The 24,248-nt window shown below is 36.2% G+C and overlaps 1 protein-coding gene across 27 annotated transcripts in view; it reads right to left on the bottom strand.

Annotated features, from left to right (window-relative positions):
- MYCBP2 (MYC binding protein 2) overlaps positions 1-24,248 on the bottom strand; it is a 173,871-nt gene that overhangs the window by 100,182 nt on the left and 49,441 nt on the right. For 24 of the 27 annotated variants that reach the window (XM_085593528.1, XM_085593539.1, XM_021548051.4 and 21 more), the window contains 7 exons: positions 23,762-23,920; positions 23,095-23,299; positions 22,276-22,421; positions 21,496-21,597; positions 12,200-12,307; positions 4,312-4,431; positions 3,597-3,678 (listed from right to left, as the gene is read on the bottom strand). In XM_085593528.1, coding sequence (XP_085449654.1) covers positions 3,597-3,678; positions 4,312-4,431; positions 12,200-12,307; positions 21,496-21,597; positions 22,276-22,421; positions 23,095-23,299; positions 23,762-23,920 — 922 coding nt within the window. Of the gene's footprint in view, positions 1-810; positions 935-3,596; positions 3,679-4,311; positions 4,435-12,199; positions 12,308-21,495; positions 21,598-22,275; positions 22,422-23,094; positions 23,300-23,761; positions 23,921-24,248 lie in introns of those variants that run through there. The other 3 variants (XM_021548053.4, XM_085593685.1, XM_085593690.1) reach the window with 3 other exon arrangements.

Raw genomic sequence — 24,248 nt, 5'->3', positions numbered from 1 at the left:
TTGGTTTATGATATTGTTGAACCTTTGGAAGGAAAATCCTATCAAGACTGTATCACTTCAGTCATTCCATTTCTGGAGCTTGACTGTCAGGTCATGTACTTGCTACTGAAGTGCTGAAGTCAAGAGTTTGTACCAAAAAAATATGCAGATTTGAACAGTAACAGAAAGATCCTGGAGTTTTAACTTCCAGCTTCCTGAGAGAAGCATCAGCAACAAACACACCTTTGTTTACCTGAGCACAATACATGCTGTTTTTCACCAAGACTAGATACTGCAAAGAATTTCTTGCTTCCACTAAGTTTCTATTCACCAACAGATAATTTGAGGAGAATAAAGTACAGACTGACAAATCTTTCATGTAGGGAATAGCTTTTCAACATCTGCCACTGTGGATGTTACAACAAAAAGCCTACACAGGCTAATTTAAGGGTTCCAGCTTACTGATAGGGCACATAATCCACCTCATTCCTACTGAAATAGGTGAAGAATTTGTGATGTTTACAATATTCTAATCAAAGAGTCTAGAATCCCCTTAATTAAGGAGAAAGGCATGTCTGATCGGGTGTTCAGAATTTAAAATACTTGAACATTTTCAAGACTTTTAAAAATATAGTATCACTACTAAATCTTGACACTGCAAGTGAAAAGTCTCTGAAAGGATGCCTAAATATTACTTGTTTGTTTCCTCCTCTCTCTTCTCTCTCTCTCCCAGAAATACAGTAGATATCAGTTCCTGAATTCAGAAGATGATGCTCTTCCTGAGGTCAATACAGGCAATGTGACACACTGCATGACTGACATACCACTGACCTGGCAGGAGCTGGCCATCTGAGCACCACTGCATCCCAACTGAGGTAGAACTCTGCATAAGGATTCCCTGTTTCCTTCTCTGAATCCCTTACTGTGAGGACAGAGGAGAGATCTCTACTTAAAGCTGGAAAAAGAAGTACATCAATGAAGAAATTATAATTTGAATGATGGTGCTAAATAGTAATATAGTACTACAGCCAGTTCTCATGCATAGGACATACTCCAAATTTCTTCAAGGCTTTTTTCAGACACTATAGGTCTGATGTAGACTGATACAAAGGCCCGTGCCAAGTCACTTGCTCCTCAGCTTCTACTTCTGCTCAAGCACTATCCTTCAGCACAAGAATTTTCATATTCTCCTTTAGGATCTCACTTGGGACTACTACTGGTTTTCATCCAGTTTCTATCTAAATAACTAGCAGATGTAGGGTTTACCACCTGAAATACTGACTAAAATATAACAGAGCCTTCTGAAAAGCCAAGTGATTTCATCAAAGTTAGAAATAGGTAACATTAAGTTACCAGTACAAATGTCACTGCTATATGTACCTCTTTAGTCTTTAAGACAAACTGGCCTTCTTCTAACAGCAACTTGAATTTCTAGTTTAAGTCATTGGTCCTTGGAACAAATACACAAGAATTTCCAGGAAGGAAAAACCAAGTACTTGTCTGCAATATGACTCTATCATAGACAGAAACCCAGATTGTATTCACCAGTCTAATGCAAACTGAGTAGGGGTAACAGTTCAGAGACTACTATCAGGCACAGCAGCCAATACAAGGCGGTATTTCCAGTATACTTTCTTCCCTCTCCCCCTTTGGCTTAGTGAATCCAATGCAAATTTTAAGATGATGAAGATTTCTTCAGGAACTTGACAAAATAAAGGGTTTTGAAGTCTCCAAAGAGATTAGGATAGATGTTCAGTAATTTTCACCTGACTGCTACAAGAGAAATGAAAGAACTGAAGACAGATCACGGATGCTCTGTTCTCAGTAGCCTTTTACATAAGGATACTGAGCATTACTGGACATACACAAAGTCTCAGATTCCTACTACAGAAACCTCCATTTTTTGCATTATATGACATATGTACATGTCTAAAGACCTAAATCACACTTCCTTGTACAGCAAGACAATGGTTTTTTATTTACTTTAATGAAAAGATGTGACTAAGCATGAGATACTAAGAGCGAGATTGAGCTTCATATTAAAGACATCTATAGTTACTTATCTATGCTCTCACTGTAGTCAAGGGAGATCAGGTTTACAGAGCTACTAAGCACACCACACCTAAAGCAAGTAAGCAGTGGCTGGTTACTCAAATACCTCTCCATGCTCTGTTGATTTCTCTATTTCCATTGACCACAAAGAAAGCACTCATCACTCTTCTGACAACACCCAAAACAAGTGACTACAAAAGGCAGCTGAGACCAAAGCTTAGGGACTTAACGTGGGAGATAACTGATGAGCAACAAATGAGACTTTGTGGGAACCCCAGCCTTGTTTTGGGGCCACATGTGGTGGTGAAATCCCTCCTCCAACCCGTGCTTCCAAAGAAAAACTCCGCAGGCTTAGCTGTTCGGTCTCAAGGCAGTTTATTGCTAGTTATCTAACAGATTATGTTCTTGGACTGCAGCTATTTGATCAGTGGCCTGGGTAGAGGCACACACACACCCTGACATCCTCTCTATCTGCTGTCTTCTTCGTCTCCCCCCCCGCCCAGGGTTGCTGCTATCTTTTATAAGATATATTACGTATAACATGTTTACAATTATTCCCCAATACCTACTACCTACGTTGCCAAGTGTTTTTCTACTCTAAACCAATCTGTGAGTGCCAACATCACCAAGAACATGGAGGCAAGGAAGAAGAAGGAAGAAGGATGGGTTCAGCCCACTTTCCTCCATCTTAGAACTTCTGACCCCCATGTACAAAGTGAAAACCCCCCTGTACATGTGTTAAAACCCCCCTGTACAATACTAAAAAAATTTCCCCTCTACTTTGTGACTACTTATACTATACTATCTAACCTTTTGTGATTGCTTGTTCCACCTCCAAAGTTGGTAATTCATTCCATGGCTCAAACTCAGAATCACAGTTGTTTTTCAGCTGTCTGCCAGGGTCTAGAATGCTTCTGACCAAGGCCTGGAACCTCTAAAAATGTCTGAGAGACATTTTGAGTTCCCACAAGACTTCATCACAAATGAATTGAGATTAGCTCAGTTGGTCAGAGACTGATGCTAGTTCTCTGACTAGACCAAGGTTGTGGGTTTGTTCCCCACACAGGCCATTCACTTAAGAGCTGGACATGATCCTTGTTCCCTGCCAACACAGAATATTCTGTGATTCTGTGAATATTCTGTGAACTCTTATCACTGATTTAACAGGAACTGGTTTATCTAGGTTTAGAATATCATATTATTTGAATTATTGCATATGTAGTATTTTACAGAAATAATGAAATCTTAATGAGACTTCAATGTAATTCTCATAGATTCAGGGAGAATTAAAGAGACAGAAGTCTTTCAAACTACTATTAAAGCAATGCTAATAACTATGTACAGAAGCTTTCATGCATTAAATAAATTACTTATGCAGTACAAGAGTACTGTTACTGCATCAATATTCAGGGGGTTATAAGGAGTAAGTGTAGAACAAGAGCTCTTCAACTTAATTTGGTCTATATTTGAATTTTCACACTTGCTAGGTACAGAGAACCAGAAATTTAACCATTTATTATGAGGAAGTACAGTAATACAATCACATCCTTTGATTACCAGCTTACCTGGAATTAACATCACCATGTCCAAGTTGACCATGCTGCCCATATCCAAATGTGTAAACATCACCATTCTCCATCAAAACCACTGAAAAAAACCAAAATATCTTTCTGACATACACATATGACATGGTACTGCACCAGTCTTTGTTACTCTTCTGAACAGCAGTTTATGATTCCCAAGAGATCCAGATCAGATTCTACAACCTGTAACAAGTAGCACTTCTATGCAGGAGTAGAGCTCTGCCATGTATATGTTTTAAATTGACTCCAAAATTGCTTACAAGCTGTGGTGTAACTCAGGTATTTGATACTTATAGTCCTTTTCACTGCTGAAGGACAATGAGTTGCCTTTCATTACAGGAATCAGGGAGGTGATGTGAGGATTTGATTTAGCCTGTAATAAAATAGCATAAAACATAAAAGGGAAGGTTTAGGCTGGATATTGGGAAAAGATGCTTCACCCAGAGGGTAGTTGGACATTGCAATAAGCTCCATAGGGAAGTGGTCACAGAAGCCTGACAGAGTTCAGGAAGTGTTTGGACAATACTCTCAGGCACATGGTGTGATTCTTTGAGATCTGACAAAATGACCTGCCATGTTTTCAACTTCAAGCACTCCTGCATACATCCATTTTAAAAATTGAACACAAAGCAGTGAAGACACATAACAACCTTAAAAAAATCTCTATTATAATTAACATTGATTTATTTGTTTTTACCTGAATGGTGAAATCCACAACTGACTTGTACAGCTCGCAGCTCACAGTCAAAGCGGACAGCCCCTGGTGGATATGTTGTGATTTTGCTGGCATCCTTTTCACCTCTTTCTCCACTTCCATCTATAAACAAGACTTACAATTATGTACTATGCATGCTAATAAAGTCATATTAGAAGAAGGAATAGGACAAGGATAGTAAAAAACTCCCCACTCCACCACTTTAAGGTAGAAGAGAGAACTCGCAGAGTAGCAAAAGAACTCAAAATGTGGCATCAAAGCAGATGTGTAAGATGACAGAAACTTTATTTTTAAACAATGCTCTATAAAGGTACACATTGGAAAATATCCTCTAAAGTAGAAGCTTCCCAAAGAGCAGACAAAAAGAACCAGTGAAGCAGAGAATTCAAACTTCAGAAGCTTTGCTTAAAAGCCATTGCTTTCACTCTTCAGTAAGGTAGCATTAGTAAGTAGGCAACACTGTAGTCAATCTCAACAAGGCATAGCCTAGCCTACCTTTTCCAGTTACTACTCATTAAGGAGTTTACTTGCCTCCAATTCAGCCACAGAGCCCATGTTTTAAGTAGCTGACAACTACACAGCTCATTTCTAACTATGCAGACAACTCACCAAGAGCATGTCTGTTTCCTGTCTGCTTCCACGCATTTTTAGACATTTCCATGATTTCCTTTAGTAACCATGTATGTGTTTAGTAAGTATGAAGTGCATTACTGATTCCTAGAGTCAAGCTACCTTCACATTGGACAAAAGCAAAGAAGTGTAATGTGTTATTCCTAATTTTCTTGCAAGCTACCATCTTCTCCAGAACTCAGAATGTTTCCATCATCTATTAAACTTCAGCCACTCTATCTAGCATAGAGAAATGACAGAAATAGATTAAGTGAGAAATAACTGCACATTCTCTCTGTGCTAAGTGTGAGTACTGCTCTATTTACAAAACTGATACAGGGAAACAAGTTGTCTCTCAAAGAATTCAAGGTATTGTTAATTTAGACCTATACTTATAATTTCAACATGTTTTCCTGAATAATCATCAATGGAAGTCTGAACTTCAAGACTTCATTATTCCCTCTGTGAAGCATTGTTATTACAGACTTAGAAAATTTTTAAAATATAATTCTACTTTTATACATATTGCTCAATTTTTTTTTATTGCAGAGAAACTGCTGATACAGTAATTTCACACTTTTATTATGTACCAGTTTTTAAAAATCTTACTGTTCTAAGAATAAAGCTACTTCCTAGTGATGACTTGAATTGCATGAATCTGCATGTAGTTCACATCTGTAAAGAACAGTGTGTATGGATACTAAGGGTTTAGAAGAATTAGATTTAAAAGCATAGGTAAAATACCCCTTTGAAACATGTATTACATGCTGGATACACGTGAAATAGAGACGTGGTTAAAAAAAAAAACCTTTCTTTCAAAATTGCCATGGCATTTTTGACATTGTGTACTACCAGACTATACACAAATTAGAAGTGTTTCTGAAGGTCTGTATGCAGCTTTTTTTTTGTATTGGTAACAACAACAAATATAAGGAGACAGAATTATCATTGAACAACAACCCTTCAAAATGACGGTTTTCCTCTTAGTCCTGTAGTTCTGCCTTAAGCAGCTTAAAGTATTTTTTAGTCATACAACAAAGCAACTCAAAGTTTTACTACTTCTCAAATACAGTATCTTTGCACTTTTTATGCCTACTTTTGCATTGAACTCTATGTGACAAAGTAATCAGGAGGTGTTTCTAGCAGCTGATACTGCCATCAAAATTATTTATCCAGCAAGCAGTCTGCTTACTGCTTTGCAATTTCATACAAGTTTTTCAGACAGGAGCAGAAAAGCAGCTGAGTATTCTGGAAGTCCACCTGCAGCCCCTGTATCCCCTCCTCCCTCAGACACTGCTGAATAATGAAAAATATGAGCTCTCTCACTGAATAATCATCTGTGAGAAATACACATTTCCAGTAAGAATGTGTCCTGGCTGCATACACTTCCAAGGAAACGCACTTGGCATACAGCAATCAGATAATCTATGCAGTCACATGAGCAAATTGTAGCAGCAGGTGTCTTCTGGTCATGCAACAGCAGTGCATTAAGACATCTGCAGAAACTTAAAGAGGCACATGTGCATGTCTGCCTCACTGTAAGAAAAACATCCTGCTCTAAATGGCTTAAAAACTACTATTAAAAAGTTAGGGATTCCTGTTTTCTCAGCTGATTATTGTCATATTACCATTAAATAAAATCTGATTCTAGATATAGCACCATTTTCTCCAAAGTTGTAAATAAAAAGCATAACACAATACTTCCCTTGAGGAAATACTAAATATTAATGTGCAAGATGCAGAGACAAGTACCTTTACATGAAAAAAGCCTTGCAATTAGGTATCTGAGAAATAAATTTATTTAAAAGGATAAAATTTTATGAAGTTAGTATTTTCAATTTCCAAAGCTAACTTCTCTAAGGCTCTAAGAATGCAGGAATAGAAGCAACTGTCTTTCATACATATCTTACTTTGCTCAAGTGTGAAATTTTTAAACTGAAAATGGAATTCCTGTCAGCCTTCTTTGCATAGTTAGTAACTGTCTCAAGAGTTTTGAATTGTTTGGATCTTCAAAACTTGATAAGCACTTGATAATTTTTGTCTAGTTAAGTACAAAACCCTTGCAACTAAAGCAGCTAATGTTGTTTAGGGAAAAAAAAGTCTTTTGATAAAAATACACAAAGCCAAATAGAGTATCATTATATCATTACTTACTTTTAAATCAGTATTTCTGGACTACAGTATTTACCTGTTACTCCACCACATGACCAATACATATCATGTTTTTTCCAGCAGCACTGGCTAGGAGAACTTACACTTAGAAATAAGGCTGCAAATAAACTGGGTCATCATCTTTCCTTCCACTACTTTCAAACAGTTACAGTTTTTTTTAAAAAAATGTGAGTCAAAAGTGGATGCTGAAAGCTTATTTGCATGTCTCAAGGAACAACTGTAACTAGGGAGGTACACATTTTTTTTTCCTTCAAACAATTGTGCACTTTTTAACTTCATTACAAGTAATATCAAAATAACTGTTCCTGAAAGGGAAGCATAAAAAGTCTGAAGCAAAGAGTCTTCTTGTTGGATGCACTGGAACCTTTAAGCAGAACAAGTTAGTACCTCCACTGTTATCCACCTGGAGAACCACTGAACAGCAGCACTTTTGACTCCATCTCTCTGACAGAGAAGAAAGCCCCAAGAAAAGTACTTTCTGCCCTCAATATAGAGGGGTGTGCTCCTGAACAACTTCACAATGCTGCCTTTTCATCTCCAACATCTCAAAGCTGGGGAAGGAAAAATAGAGAACTGCAAATACAACCAACCAATCCCCACTACCACTCAGAAAATTCTTAACTCCTGAAGGTGATTTTCCTCCTCCATTAAATGGGATTAGAAGTTCTCTTGGCTCATATTGCTGCCACAAAAGCCACTGCTTTCCAGAAACAAAGGAAAAGCTCATTCAGTCCTTATAGCAAGTGAAATAATGAGCTTAAAATGAGACTTCTTCAGCAAAAACCCCCAACTCAGCATCGTTACAGAAAGATATGGTGGACCCTTGCTTGGCCCAAACCAGAGGAAAAGCATTCTGTTAGTGTTCTCCAACAGCAAGGGTGGTGGTATTCCATTTCTCACTTACCATCCATCTTTGGAGGCGAGAAAAAGCACTTCTAGAGATGTTCAATACCCCACAGATGAAAAGTATTAATGGAATATGACTGCATATTAAAAATTCTTACATTAACTGTCTCTTCAGACCATATCACATGCCAACAAATCTCGGATCCGTTCAGTAGCAATTACCGAAATGAAGCATATTGGTCAAGTTACTGGTTAGTGTCTCTGATGTCCAACCCTCACAGGGTGTCCTGAGTGCTGTAATTTACAGATTTTACATACAACATGACTTTAACTAATCTGCCTGTGCCTGCACCTCTTGACTGTCTACCCCAGGCTGCAGCTGAAACAGCTGTAACCAATTTTATAGCTACAGTGCAGGGGGAAAAGGAATATACTCTGGTTGTGAAAATCATCCATTCTATGATAAAATATAAGTGTGTTGGATTCTTTAAAGGTTGCTACAGAGCTTACTTGAACTCATTGGTGAAATACAATATGCAGAGTCACAAGTGCATAACATGTAGAATAAAGTGATAACAAACTCACATTCTAATTATAAATCAGATGTAGGTTTTTCATTGTCAGCTGTTTCAGACCAATGAGTGCTTCAAACTAGTCTGCCCTTCATATGGTATCTTAGCCAAAAAGTTAAAAAGTAAATTCCAAGTAAGTTTTCTTGAACATATGGTAATTTTGTCTTAGTATTTGCAAAATGGTTGACCTATATTCTGTTCCATCCATGCAGGTTCAGCTTCATCTAGTGTCTTAGTCATTTTGAGGGTATTTGTTTCATATTTCTTAGAACATTTACCACTACTTCCAAATACAGGAAAAAGGTGGCATTCAAACTGCTGGGTCTTAGCTGAGTCAAGAAGCTTACTTTGTTTTTATTTCTACTCAGTTCATTTTGGCAGTTGAGAAAATTTTACGGACTTTAATGCTTTTGATGCCTTAAGTTTAGTATTCATATTTTCCAGATTCTGTTGTATATAACCCTGAACTTCATATAAAGTGTTAACAAGTTCTCTTCACAGTTCAGTTAGACAAAACAATCCTTTTCCAGCCTGAGAACCAAGGACACCATTGCAACTTTAGACCCAGAAAGTATAAACAAGAGCCAACTGAGGAGAGCAGTCTGGGAGGAGGGGACTTCATGACCTAAAGCTGTAATTGGACAATTAACCCCAATATGGAAATGAACCAAAACTTGTGTTTTGGTTGTGGAAACTTCTGAGTGTCCATCCATCTTGCATCTACCTTGGGTGGAGCCATGGCTGTGCTCTTGTTCTGCCCAAGGCATATCCTTTGAAGGCCTTTTCAATAAATATCTACTTTATTCCTTTAACACTGTCTGGCCTCTGTTCTAGGTATCCTCTCCAGGCATCACTTTTTATTCAGATGCTCAGTCATGGGAATCCACAGGGATTGGAGATGTAAACTGGAAACTCACTACCTCATTATAGAATAAGGATGAAACACAAGCTCGTTTTTCTTCTTAGTGCCAAACCACTCTATGAATATCAAACATGTCACACCTAATCCCTTCTATTAATAATTGTGAAAGACACAGAAGAAGGGAAGAATATGCTTAATTATGTAGTATTTTGCAGTAACAATGATCTTGATATGCAGACCCTATAAATATGAAGAGACTAAATGACAATGGCAAGATTTCTAAAAAAACCTGCTGTTTCAATAAAACTGAAGGAGTTTTCAACTGGACAACCAAATAGACAAATTCCACAAGTGACAGACATGCAGATTATTATGAAAAAATTCTTTACTCTGAGGGTGATGAAGCACTTGCAACATGTTGCCCAGAGAAATCGAGGATACCCCAGCCCTGGAAGTGCTCTAGGCCAGGCTGGATGGGGCTTTGAGCAATCTGATCTAATGGAAGGTGTCCTTGTCCATGTCAAGGGGGTTGGGACTGGATGATCTTTAAGGTCCCTTCCAATCCAAATCATTCCATGACTCCATGGTTTGACAATATGTACAAGTACATAACAAATACTGAGGAAGCTGTCCACAATCAAGTTTAAATAACATTATCAAGAGAAGTTCTGCAGCTGCAAGCAGAGACGTGGCAACCAGCAAGTTTAGTACTGGCTTTATCAGTACTGCAGCTGAACTAAACATTCCTTGCCCAAAGATCTTGAAGGTCTGGTTGGTGTGAAGAAGAGTACTATAGCAGAAACATCTGAAGGAAGGAGGACATTTTGGAAAGCATTATGTTAAAAAATAAAAGAACTTGCTGATTTCAATGTGATAATGTCCTTTTATCTCTGCTCTATTATTGCTTTCACATTCTTCCTCAAGAAGAGAGGCAGGCCTTCTAAGATAAAAAATATACATTATCTTTTTCCCAATTCTCATCTTGCCTGTTACTTGGATAACAACCCACTTCACCAGTTTTCCTTTTTCCCTTGGAATCTCTTTGAGAAGTTAAGGGGTATTTCTAGTTCCTAGTCAAATTTACAGCTGTATTTTGAAAGGCAGTCTTCTGAGGCAGAGAAGGGTCTAAAAATTTACCCGAAAACCTCCTTATCTGTTTACCGTGAGACACAAAGAATTAAAATAAACTGAGTATTTCTTTCCATACAGCCTTCCTTAAAGAGAAATAAATGTTCAGTTCAATAGGGCATATCTGACCAAAGTCTTGCAGCACAAAACAGACCTTTATACTGTTCTTACAACTCCAAGAGGCAACATACGCCTCAAACTGACACTAATGAATACACCTCTTTTAAGGAGATACTTGATCTGAAATGAGTTCCAACGACTAACGTGCCAAAAAAGCACAGATGTAGGCAGGACACGCATACTTCTTTATGCATTTGCCTGTGGAGTCAAGGGTTTGCAGTACAACTAGCAGTAGTATCCAGCTCAAGAATAATGGCTACCAGCAAATTGTCACTCACGTAGCAACACGCAAATTCAGTATGTTCTCTTTCAGCAGACAATCTCTCCAGTGAGATTATGATGGATTATTCTACTAAATCTATCAAGACTTAAAGCTCAGATAATATGCCTTCCAAAAAGGCTGAATGTTATGCAGATTCAAAATATCAGATTTTGCTTTCATTTCTGTAAAGTAAACCTAAGATGATTTCACAACCCAGTGTGTTCATAACTCAGTAAGCCCATCACCCCCACACATTGAAACTTTAACCCATAATGCTTCATTTGTTTGCATACATGCCAAATACAAACAGTAACTTCCACTAATTCAACTGAAATGCCACACTAACTCTCTTAATATTTAGTTATTCTTTAGAAAAGAGTTGAAGCATTCTGGGTTCACCACTTCTAGGAGCTTCATACTTACTTTGACCAGGTCTGTAACCTCCATTTTACATATTTCTCTTCTATATATAAATAATGTATGTACAGACACATCAATACACATGTATATACAAACTATGATCAGATTTGAGACAGCTCAACTTCAGTAAATTCAGCTAGTAACACACTACCACTTTCTAAGAAACATGTAAGTAATTTATATCTGAACAAATGACACACTTAGAAACTGAAGATATAATGAATTGGCTTGCCAGACATATAAAAATTTCTGAAATATATCAAGACACCTCCATACCTGTACTGTATAAAAAACATTTCGCTCAAAAACATTGCAGAGAAAAAGGTGTATTTTGATTTGTACTCTCCCCATTCAAAGTTAGCAAAAAGTAATGTTTACATTATTTCAAGTATTTCACTCCTAAAAATGGCTTGTTGAAAGATAATACACCTATGAAAATATTTATGCCAGAATTATCAAGCCTGGAACTGATACATTTAAGTAAACGCCCCAAATACACAACACAAAGGACAAAAAACAAATGCAGTGCAACAGTCTTGAATCACTCTTACATGTAAAGTTTCCTACAGTAAAAATAAAGAACTTCAAGAATGAGACAGCATTAGAAATAAGAGAAGACACACAGAAAGGAAATGCATATTTCACAAAAAAAAAGGGGAAAGAAAAACAAAGATGATATGGACTAATGAACATTTACACTTCTAAAGAAAGGTCAGCATTTAAATGTGTTTTCTTTCTCCTCAGGTAACAAGATACTAACAGGAAGCAAAGGCAGAACTCATTTTGTGCAGTTCTTTGGAAAGACAGATGCAGCATCTGGAAGAAGTGACTGGGAGGCTGGGCTTATTTCCACCCTAGTCAATAAGGAAGATCAAATACCTTTGTGCTTGTCCCGTTTATGCTTTAGCGGTGCTGGAGAGAGTCTGATTCTGGCTAGAGCCTGTTCTCGATGGTTCATAAAAATAGGACCAGGAATTACAAGGGGGCCTGAGGAGAAACATTTTGCACATGCATAGGAAAGCTCACAAAATGGAAACAGTATGTTAAACAAAATTCAAATTAAAAGCAATGAAAAAAACAAAAAAAAATAATAATTATAATCTTGTTTTCTTAAATTCAAAAGACCTTAAAATACAAGAAAGTTGCCATTCCTTGATAAATTATGTGAAAAAAACAACAAATATCCCATAGTGATAGTTTTACCTGAATTTCTATGTATGCAACTGTACTGCAAGCAATGGAAATATAACTCACACTAGAGTAAAATTTGATTGCAAATACCCATTACTGCCTTTAAAAGACAAAAAGAATAATTATCATCCCTTAAATTGTACAATATAACATTCAAAATACTGATTTGAAACAAGATCATAATATAAATGCTAAATTTAAAAATGACCACCATAAACTTGTTTGCAATTACTATATTTAAGATGCAGAGTTATAACTTTTAAAGAAAAAGCTCCATGTTTTATGAAGAAAGTTATTCAAATCATATGACTCTTATCTACTTAGTAATTTTGAAATCCATTTATTTTGAAAATATTTTTCCATCTATTTAAAGGTCTTCAAGAGAAGATTTGATTTAAAGAAAGCAATGATACATGCATTTAATTTTTTTTCCAGACTGCTTTTTCTTTTTAAAAATCTAGACTTAGGCAGTGAGGCCCTATGCTTAACTGAGGCTGAGTATAAGCAGGTCATGGACAAGGAATTTGCTTCTTAAATCTGTGTTTCTCCTGTTTTATAGGTTAAGCATGTCATCAAGAATTTTTGGACACTTCTTGCCCTTTCAGAAGTCAATTCAATGGAAATCATGAATAAGAAGCAACTAATTCTGCCAAGTGACACTCAGTTCCAGAGGTTCCCAAATCCAGCCCCTCCATAAAAGTAAACAAAAACACCCCCTCAAACCAGCATGTTGTGTTATAAACCACTTATGCAATATATAGAATAAAAATATTCCTCCTTTTTCTGCAAATTCATTGATACTCTCAATTCCTTAGCTGAACTTCATTACGAAGACAGTGTAGGTTAACTTTTAATAAATGTCCATTGCATCAGGCTTTCAGCTGTCAACTTTATACCATCACCTCCTTCACTAATACTAAACAGCATGGATAGACATTTAAGCAGAAATCTTTAGATTTCTTTAGATAGCTTTAGAAATTTCAGATGAAGAAACTTTCTTCATACCGAGAAGCTCCCAAATTTTAGTATTTACTTAGAAAACAAAATTAAAATTGTTTTAAAAATACACTACTGTCTAGCTTAGAGGTTCAAACACATGTTAGATAATATAATGGCCCAAAACTTCCCAAGTGATGTTTCTTTCGGTACACAGCATAGAATTATTATTTTTGGTCTACTGTATTTATTTGGAATCTATTCCAGAGTAGATCCTCTTGCTAATTTCAGAGCTCCTTCTCCTAATCAAGGATCATCATTTGCTTTTGATTTACCTTCATCTTGCAGATTCTTCCTTCAATTGTCTTGCTGTTGTGCTCCCCCTTTTCAGTCTCCTCTGCATTCAAACTTCCATTTAATAGATACATTTTTGGTAAACACTACTTTCTGCCAAACCACATGCTATATTTAATATTCTACTTTCCAGAGTTTAGACTTGCACAAAAAGTTACACCACATTTTGCTTTTTACCAAGTGAGGCGATATAGTGAGGAGTATCCTGAGGCACACCAGGAAAAGGCAAAGGGGGGAAGAGATGAATGACAAGCAGATTATGAAAGCTAAAAATGTCTGAAGGACACATGATAGTGAAAAGGTGAATGAAGAACATGAGAAAATAATGCAAAGGTAGTGGGACTTACTTCCTGGAAAGTTTCAAATGAAATTAAAATCTGAAGAAATAGAGAATGGACAGGACAACACAGTACAAGTGAAAGTCAGATCAGCAAAGTTGCAAAAACAGGTGCAAGGACTGCAAAGAGTGTGGCTTAAAGAGTGTAGATTTAAAATATTTATGGGTGGCTGAATGATCTCTAGATAACTTAGGCAAACATTCTGAGGTTCCAAAACATGCTTGCACAACAAACAATGCAGGGAACGAGATACAGCCTTGAAGGCAGCCTTTGGCATTTTAATGCTAAGAGCAAAGATAACAGAAGAGAATTTCAGAAGGACAGAAGGAAGTGCAGTAGGGTGAGCAAAAGAACTACAGATTTGTAAGACAGAGGATGTTTAGTAAGCATAAGAGGCTGTCAGCACCAGCATGGCACTAGTACTCAGCTGCCAATAGTTTCCAAGCTACTCATCTGAATCACACTCTCCTGGTCAACATGACAATTCTGTGACAATCTAACCTTCTCAACAGTGCAGCATTTATCTTTGCTTCTGGATATTCCTATACACTCTACATTCACCACTGTGTAAAGAACCTGATTCCAAAATAAACTTAAATGCAATAGATTGTTATTTCATAGTAATTTGTACCCAAATCCATACAACACATCTGTTATCTACTTTGGCTTTTTGTGCATGCTAACTCTGTAAAATGATCATAATAGGATAGGAAACTACAAAAATTAAGTAAAAATCTACATTTTGATTGCATTGTGATGTCTGCCTCCTTGGTCATCTGCTGGCAAGGTGCAAAGTACCTCCCTCTCACTCCAAAATAACACAGGCAACAAAACACTAACTATTCATGGAAACTGTGAATTGCTTTCTGCTTACATCTGAGGTTGCCTGTACAAAGGGAGTGAAGTTTAGGTGCTGAGAATATTCTGGTGGAACAATCTAGTAATGCATTAGATCCTGACTTTCATTTGTTAAAAAATGCCTGCAGAGTTTTATTTCAAAAACTGTTTCAGAAGCCTCTAAGATAGATCTGCACAGGGAATAACAATCTATCACTTGTCTCTACTTTAGAAGATCAAGTGACAGAGATAAGCAAAGAGGAGTCACTGGTGGACTACAGAGCTATTTTAAATCAGCTGGTGTATAATGTAAAATGACATTTGTTCTCTCTCTTCACAGACTGTTTTTCTATAGCTGAGCTGAGATGCTGAACAGCCCTAGCTGAAATGTCAAGACTAGCTTTCCTTCCTTGGTCCAGACTTTTCAAAATGGACATTATTTCAAAGGGAATTCAAAGCATTAAAACAATCTATTTAACTACAGAAATGACTTCATTTTCTCCAAACAGAATGCATTTATTAAATAATGCAGTGGACTTCAGAAAAATTTATACAATTATTTCATCCTACATGCTCTTAATATGCTTTGGCATGCTTGGTCATCTAAGTTCTTAGACACAACTATGAAAGTTTAATATTTGATTTTATATAACACATACTTTGATTTCTTCCAGTACCTCATCCTAAATGAATGCTATTTGGCAAGCTGTGATCACAAGAGACTGAAATCAGTTATCTCAAATGCTGACTTCTGCACCAGTGCACTGAACACAGCAGGCTACTTGAAAAAATAGTACATGATGACACATACATACGGAAAAGTGATATAAATTCAGGTTGCAGAGCTAAGTCCTAGGTTGGATCATACCCTCTGTTCTAAAAACCTATTTTTGGCTTCTTGAGAGAAACCAAGCAATTCTTGTGGGGGTGTGTTTTTGTTATTGTTTTTTTTTTAATAATAAAACAGGAAGATAAAACCCTAATATATGAAATTAGTAATCTCAATAGCTCAAAATGTTGCAAATTTTGAACAAAAGTATTTCAGAAAATGGAATTGGAGACAAATGCTTCACACTTCAGTTCCACTAGAAATGGAAAACATTATAGTGAAATAATGTCCCATTATAAAGCCTTAAAGGAAACGAAATTTAATGTTCTTATAAGGCAGGGCTAATAATTATGGTGCATGTAAAAAAAAAAACTTGTATTTTCCAACTGTGACTAGCAATTTACCATTAGGGCATAAACATTAATGGAGAATGTCATGTGCAGGTACTAAGGTTAATTGCAGTTTGCTTCTTTTGTTCAAAACATTGAAAATAAAGACAGGATACATGTGTCTTCCTGTAGCCTTAAAGCAACATTTAAATTGTAAATCAGGTGTAGAAGAAAAATTAAGGCCTTTTAAAGGGGAAAAAGTGATGCACACTAGCCAACAAAAGCATGCAGGGCAACATGGGAGTAATAAGAATGAGATGGAAGTAAGTTTTATGATAACCTTAATTTTGACCCTTTCTTCTTTCTGAATAGTTGACTTCATATGTATTGTTAAATAAATATAAAATATGCATTTCCACATATAAACACATGAGGTAAATGAAAACAGCTAATATCAACCAGAATTGTGTCACGCTGTCTACTACAAATCTGACTTCTGAAACTATAATAAAAATATTTTTACTTTAAACATCAGTTTTAGTAACAATAATTAGCTCTTTCAGAAAGGAATAATGGACACAAGTGCAACAATATAACTTCATAGAACAATACCTAATGGTCATTAGGGGCAAAAGCCTACAGCATTTTTTTGAAAGCATTCAGAAAAAGTCATGTGTGAGTTCAATATTATTTCAAGTGAAAATGTAGGGTGTTTTCAGTGGTTTTGGTTTGTTTAAAGAACATTGAAACAAAAGTAATCCTGAAAGCATTAAAATAAATATTTAACTAAAACCATAAAAAGAAGCTGTACAATTATTTAATAAGTAATATTGCACTTAAGATTGCACTCGTACAGATAGTTCCACAATGTATTTAGGTACGTGTTGAGCAATAAACAGACGAACAGATTCCAAGCTCTGAGTGACTTGTGCAGATGTTAAACAGATTTATATGATACTTAGCCTACCATGGTAAAACTAATCACTGAAGTAACTGAATCAGTTACACTTCAGGAAAATGAAAAACTTCCCAAATCTAGGCAGCCTCAGATTATATTGTCTTAAAACAGAGCAGCTTGGACTAAAATAATCAATTTCTGTGGCTTCTTTGTTGTTGCAAGTAGAATAAGACAGATGAAAATTAATTTTCCTCTTCTGTAAGGGCATCAAAAGTTAAACCTCACTTAATTACACACCAAATCTGCATCTCAGTAATGATCATCTAGAGGTTTTTACATCATAGGCTGAGGAAGTGTAGTAGTGAAATACCAGTGAAGCATGAGACCATTTATTATGGCTGTATTGAGAACCATTTCTGTATTTTTTAGCTTATATAGTTAAATATAGTTAAAAAAGCTATTTTAACATTCTCATCACCTTCTGAAAAAAAAAAAAAAAACAGAATTATCTTCAAGTGATAAATTGAAAACTTTGACTATTCCAACTTCTACTACTTCAAATACCAATCTGAAAAAGTAAAAAGTCTCATGAGCAGCTTTCAAGATTAGCTCGCACAGAAAATGCTAGTCTTAGGTTCATTACATTAATTGCACATGTGGCCCACAGATTTCTGTAATCCATTAAGGCAATTTAATGCCCCATGATGAAAAAAAATAGCTTCATAGGACAGAAAAAATAATTAACCATGTTCTGAACATTCTAACACACAAAACTTCCTCAGAAACTGCCACAAAAAATAATGAAGTGTAACTATTTGCATATTCATCTCTCATTACTCTCATCAAGCCCCAAACCAGCTTGAAAAACAAAAACCACTTCACTATATGGAAAATCAGCTCCTTCACGTCTCACCAGAAGAACAGAGACAGTGAAGAGCTGAGACAATTCCACCAATAATTATGCTGAGATATTATGATTTAGCATAGAAGTTGTGATGAATACAGCTGGCTTTATTTCTCAGAAGGTCATACACCCAAGTCAAAAATGTGGAATTGATTTTGAGCCCTCTTCACTGCTTGTCAGTCACTTGTGTGCAGAAAAGAGCAAAGAACTATAATAAATATTTTAAATAGTTGATTATCCCAAACAAACACTTTTACCCACTATTAATTTAAAGGATCTATTTTTTTCCCCACTAAAGCAGAACTTCTTTCTTGAATACAGCAACATGAATAACCAATTTAAAACATAAAATTATTAGCTGGTTACAATTCCATCACAAATTATAGTTTGTGACTCATTTCAATGTAAAAAACCAAAGAAATCTTCAGCATAAGCACTTCAAATTTCTAAAGTTTCTTAGTGTGCTGCTGCTGAACAGCATGTATACAGTCCCTTACAACAGTGGCAGGCGACTTGGATCATGTGTGAGAAGTGACAATTGCTTGTGACAATAACATTGAACCACGTCATTGATACTGCAGCTATTAACAACTACTTCTACCCAGAACATTCAAATTCAGGGTTAGCATTTTCAGATAAATGCAAATAAAGATGAGCATTCTTATTTTCTTCAATACAAGCCACCACAACTGATTTTGTGAAGGACTTAAATGACTGTCACACCTGCAGACATAACTATCACTTTTTGCTCTTAATTCGAGTAGACCCCAAGAACATATTTTTGTAACAGAAGTCACTGTAACAGGACTACATCTGGGGCTTTGGTAAAGAAGCACAAACAATTAGGCAACTTAAAAATTAGTATAATCCCAGCACTTTTGCTCTTACACCTCTCTCCTAAACTTTAGTCCTATTTCAAGACATTCAGTGGGCAAATGGGTAAGAGGTTTCTTTGTGATTTTTTGTTTTACTTGTATAACTGTTTTAGGAATGAAATATTGCTGTATTCTTAAAGCTTTCACAGTCCTCTTGTTTACAAGACATTCCAGATTTACTGAAAATATTTGCATTGAATAAAGGTCACTAATTGGAACTAAAGAGTGTGCAGTATCATTCAGTGATGGATTCTATTCTTGACCATCCTAAACTATGCATGCTTTGTTTCTTATAAAAGAACAAAAGACACACATTAACACACTAAATAACCCAGAAATCATAATCCTGACAAACTAAACACTGTGTACCTTAAGGAAAGGCTCTAAAGAGCTGGTCAAGCCTTTAACTGACTAAGCAGCGTTTTCAGAAAATTGAAAGGTTGCAAGTTCTCTTTGGATCTCCAAACAGCTATTTCATTAGCATGGATTTGTTCAGCTACATATGCACTAGAACTCTTGGAAAAACTAAGCAACAAGTAACCAGACAGTCCTTTTAACATTGTTATAACTATATTTTATCAGACTGCAGAACCTTTTGCACAAAAAAATCTAGATTAAATGTTCTCATTCTCACTTATGAAAAAAGTAGCATTGTAAGAGTTGTCAAGAATGGTGCTACTCTTTACAGCAACTCATTAATGAAAAACAGCAGCATTTGGATGGAGAAACAAAAAAACTCCTTAATCTGATTATGCAAATCAAGATTGATTATAAAATCAAATATTAATACCTGATTATATAAAGCAAGATCTCTACGTATTTGTGAAACACTGTTCCCAGCTCTATCACAAGTCATTCTGAACCAAAACAGGAGACTAAACTCCAACCCTTCCAGACTGGCATACCCACTACCTCCCACAGCCACACAGGTATGGGATTTTAATGCTCTTTACAATGTAACACAAATGCATGCAACAAGTTGGACAACACTACCTTTTTAGCTACAGTCCCTGTACAGAATCACAGGATCAACTAGGTTGGAAAAGACCTTTGAGTCCAACCTATGACCGAACACCCCCATGTCAACTACTCTATGGTACTAAGTGCCTCATCCAGTTTTCCCTTTAAACACCTCCAGGGATAGTGACTCCACCACCTCCCTGGACAACCCATTCCAATTCCCAGTCATCCTTTCAGTGAAGAACCTCTTCCAAATGTCCAGCCTAAATGTCCCCTAGAGCAGCATAAGACTGGGTGTCCTCTCCTGTCACTGGGAGAAGAGACCAATCCCCACCTGGCTGCAACCTCCTTTCTCCCATACACCAGTAAAACCAACCATAACAGTACATTCCTGCTACTATGCAAGTGATCTTTTTTTGCTTTTTGAAACAGATGGCATACAGAAGGGATAAGCTGCTCTGGTTCTACTTCTAACCACAGAAATAGAAGCAAATGTAAATTTTTCTCTGCCACTCTTCTTTTTCTTTTAACTGAAATTTACCTCCTATCTCTCTCACCACTGATGGGCTGAACAGCAGTACCTTTCAATAATGCCTGCACATTTAATTAGGGTTCAATAAAAAATTGTTAGCTGCACCCAACATTTGCCAGTAGCATGCAGCATCTCTGACATGACATAAACAAAGGCATTCACTCTTCACCTCACAGCTAAAATTAGCCACAAAGATGCAAAGAAAAATAAATATTCCATCCTCTTCCATATGCATAGGCAACTACAAGCTTTCTCTTTCTGGCTGCTCCTTATTTGTGGTTAAAACCAGTAATTTCTTAATGCTAATGAAATAAAGACAACTGACATCACAAGAATCACTGGCACGTCTAGGAAATAATTTGGATTACAAGGCACATTTTGTATTAAAAAAAACCCAGTATCTAATTCATAAGAGAAAAATCAAAGTGGTATTTACTAAAACTACAGTAACTTGAATGACCATATATCCTAGTAAGTTATTCCTCTTCTCAACACACAATAATCCTAACAACCACATCATCATGCTTTACAAAAATATTACAGTTTACATCAGTCTGAATTTCTCATATTTAATTTGACAAGACACTGAGGTATCTTAGAACATGAAAAGTAGTGAAAAGTTCTTGAGGTAGATTACTCTTTGTGTGGAAAATCAACAATGAGGTAGATAAAACATAAGAAAATTTTCAAACATTGCAGTGGTGCTTTGTTTTTTTAATTCAGTCTGTGTCAATATTCTCATGTTATGCAAATACAGAAAAGTTAATTTTATAAAAGACAATTCTGCCTATCATAATACAACAGAAATTGAATAATTTATTATACTAATTGGATAATTCATATAATAGGTACATAGCATGAGACAGGCTCATAGTCCTTCCTTCATCTAAATATGTTTTAGGATCTACATTTTAAAAAACAATCATTCAACTAGGAAATGGCAAAAAAATAAAAACTCATCCGTGAAAGCAATATAAAATGGTCCTTTCATCATTAAAATTCTGATTGTTATGTGTAGACTTCCTTAAACACATAGATTTTCCACCATTTTCTAAAAGCAGGCTACATAACAAACTACCTACTTAGGACCTGACCGAGTTTGTACAGGCTCACTGGAGGAAGACTTCATTCTTAGAAAACAGACTCAGACGTTTCTTAAGCTATTCAATGCCCTTCTTAATAAATCACTCACCTCTTCCTTCTTCCAATCTATGTCTCCTGATTACACGCTGCCGCTTTTCTTCTTGTCGTAGCTGAAGGTGTTCTTCAATATTAACTCCAGGAACAGGGACAGCTAAATAGATTAAGAAAATAAAATATGTAAAATTATCTTTAAAATTGTTGTGGTGGCAATAAAGAAGTAAAGTAAATGAAAACTGAAAACCTATTTACTAGCTGCTCTTTATATGGCCCTGACAATAAATAAAAAAGATTTAAGTAAATTTGGAGGAGTTCTAAGCTTTATCTCCTAATTTCCTGGTTTTCATGAATCTGACTATTCCAACATCACTAAGTAGTACCTAGGCAGATACATATATGTAGTTATGTGTTGCCATGGTTATCTCCATTCTCCCCTAAAAAGTTTTAGACAGTATTATTAAACCAAGTCTGTGATTGTTTTAAAAGGCTTTACATGAATTAGCCATGTTTTAGTTTAAGAATGCTTAAATCCTGATAAAAACACTATAGAAAATTTTTCAGGATATCACAAAGAACAACTTTGTAGTATCAACATTAGTATTGTAACTGCACAGGTAACAAAGTGGCACAGGTGACTATAGTAAGAGTAAAATTCAATCTGCTGTATCACCAATAAATAAATCTGACTATTAAGCACCATTTTAACAATATTACACTAAAACTCTCCTGCAACAAAGTGTGCAAACAAATGTGCTGAACAACAATAGGGCAAAAAAAGAGGTGCAGTAAAAATGAGAATTGAAAGTCTTTCTGCTAATTTAGTATTACTTACCCAGCAAGAGATCTAAAGGTATCATCTCTTTTACAGCGTCAAGGATTCCTCTTTGCCTTGCTTCCTGGCCATCCAGTTCTCTAGCACATGCCTTGCAGCAGCCACACACAGCACAGCCTGACTCACCTGAGCCACAGCCACAGATTCTGTAGCAAACAGAGTTGCTTTATCACTATCTTTTATTTTTATGCATTACTGATGCCTTTAATAAAGATTATTACTTTGTTCTATCTGCGGAATGCAAGTTCTCCTCAGATAAACAGGAAGGACAGCTGGTTTAAATCCTGGCTGCTCCTGCATGGTGCCAGGATCATACACTGACTGTTCAATGAATTGACTTCTCAGAATTAATTTTCTTTCTTCAATTTAATGTACACCACATGAAACCATGAACAAGGAAACAATGAGCATGTAAAATGCTGAAGAAATAGTAATCGTGATGTAGTGGCCCTCTGCAGCTCAACTAAGTAACAGACAAAAACAACTTGAATAGCAAGATAAAAGTCCATCACAGGATGAAGAAAAATTATCCTGAGCCAGCAGTTCTGTCAAGAGACAGAAATTATATTGGTGTTCACATCCAACACCTTCTAGTACAGAACTACAGGCTAAAGCAAAAAAAAACAGTTTGCAAAACTGAATCACTTGCAACCACAAGCTATCACCAAAAATTTAAAACCATTTCTGATTTTAAAAGCACATACTACTATATATTTAGCTATAAAGTTACTTTAGATGGAATTTTAACTCAGTTCACATTCAGGAAGTGCTTTAGCCATCCATCTCACTGTACCACCCACATTCACACACGCTGCTTACCCTCCAGGTACTCTATCAGGACGCCCACTACTAACACAGCTGGCTCCATAGCCTGTGCAATCTCCACATACAGTGCACACCATACACTGCTCCAGCTTCCATTTATGCATGCCTGGAGGACACATCATTGATTTCTCATCCTTTTCATCCAGTTCCTCTTCCAGATCCTCATCCATTGCTGTTGCCATGTTCTCAACTCCAAAACCTAATTAAGATATTGAAAGAATAAATACTTGCTTTCTAAGGCCAACAGATAGGGTTCTGGTTATCCAGAGAGGTAAGGACAAGCTGGATAGGGCTCTGAGCAACCTGATCTAGTTAAAGATGTCCCTGCTCATTGCCAGGGGTTGCACTAAATAACCTTTAAAAGATCACTTCCATCTCCACCTATTCTATTCTCCATTGAAGCTCTGAAGAGCACTCACAGATCAGGTTTTAAAACAAATGACTAGGAATGCCCAATTTGCCTGCTCAGCTGGCACATGACTTTCTTGAAATCTCTCTGTGTATGGGTATGCTTGAGTTTTTTAATCATGTTGCATGTATTCAAGCTTTAGTGTTGGAATTACATTTTACAGCAAAATGTTTATTTTTTTTTTCAGTTCTGACATTTGCCAGCATGCAAATGAAAAGGGAAAAAAAAAAAAAAAAAAAGAAGGTTCCATACCTTTTCCTCCCTGGCTCATAGAGCCTGTGTCTCGTCCACATTGTCCTTTATTATTTACTCCAAATGTCCAAACTTCTCCATTCTTCATTAACACACAGGTGTGAGCTTTGCCCATGGCTACTTGAGTCACAAAATGGCCTTTCAAATCTGTTACTAAACCTGCAAGACATAAAACACTTGGTGAAAAATTGCACTTTCTAGCCAAGAAGTAAACCCAGTGATGTAACAAAATTGATAGTAAATACAGACAATTAAAAAATTTACAACAAGAGAAAACAGATATAAAAAACAAGTGCTAGAATAAAAAGTGAGATGAGAACTAGGCCTAGGCCACTTGTCCTGCAAAAAATAAAAGGCCAAAAGCAAACCTAAAACTGCTGCAAATCACTTGTTTTGAAAAAGAATTCTAAAGGAGTCATAAAGCCATTAGAATTTATTTCATTAATATTTCACTTTAACTGTGGTGTTCAGGATTCCCTGTATGAGC

This window comes from Lonchura striata, chromosome 1 (assembly GCF_050655825.1).
Source record: "Lonchura striata isolate lonStrDom1 chromosome 1, ASM5065582v1, whole genome shotgun sequence".
NCBI lineage: Eukaryota > Metazoa > Chordata > Aves > Passeriformes > Estrildidae > Lonchura > Lonchura striata.
Note: the sequence above shows the minus strand (reverse complement) of the source record. Positions and strands in the feature narration are given on the sequence as shown.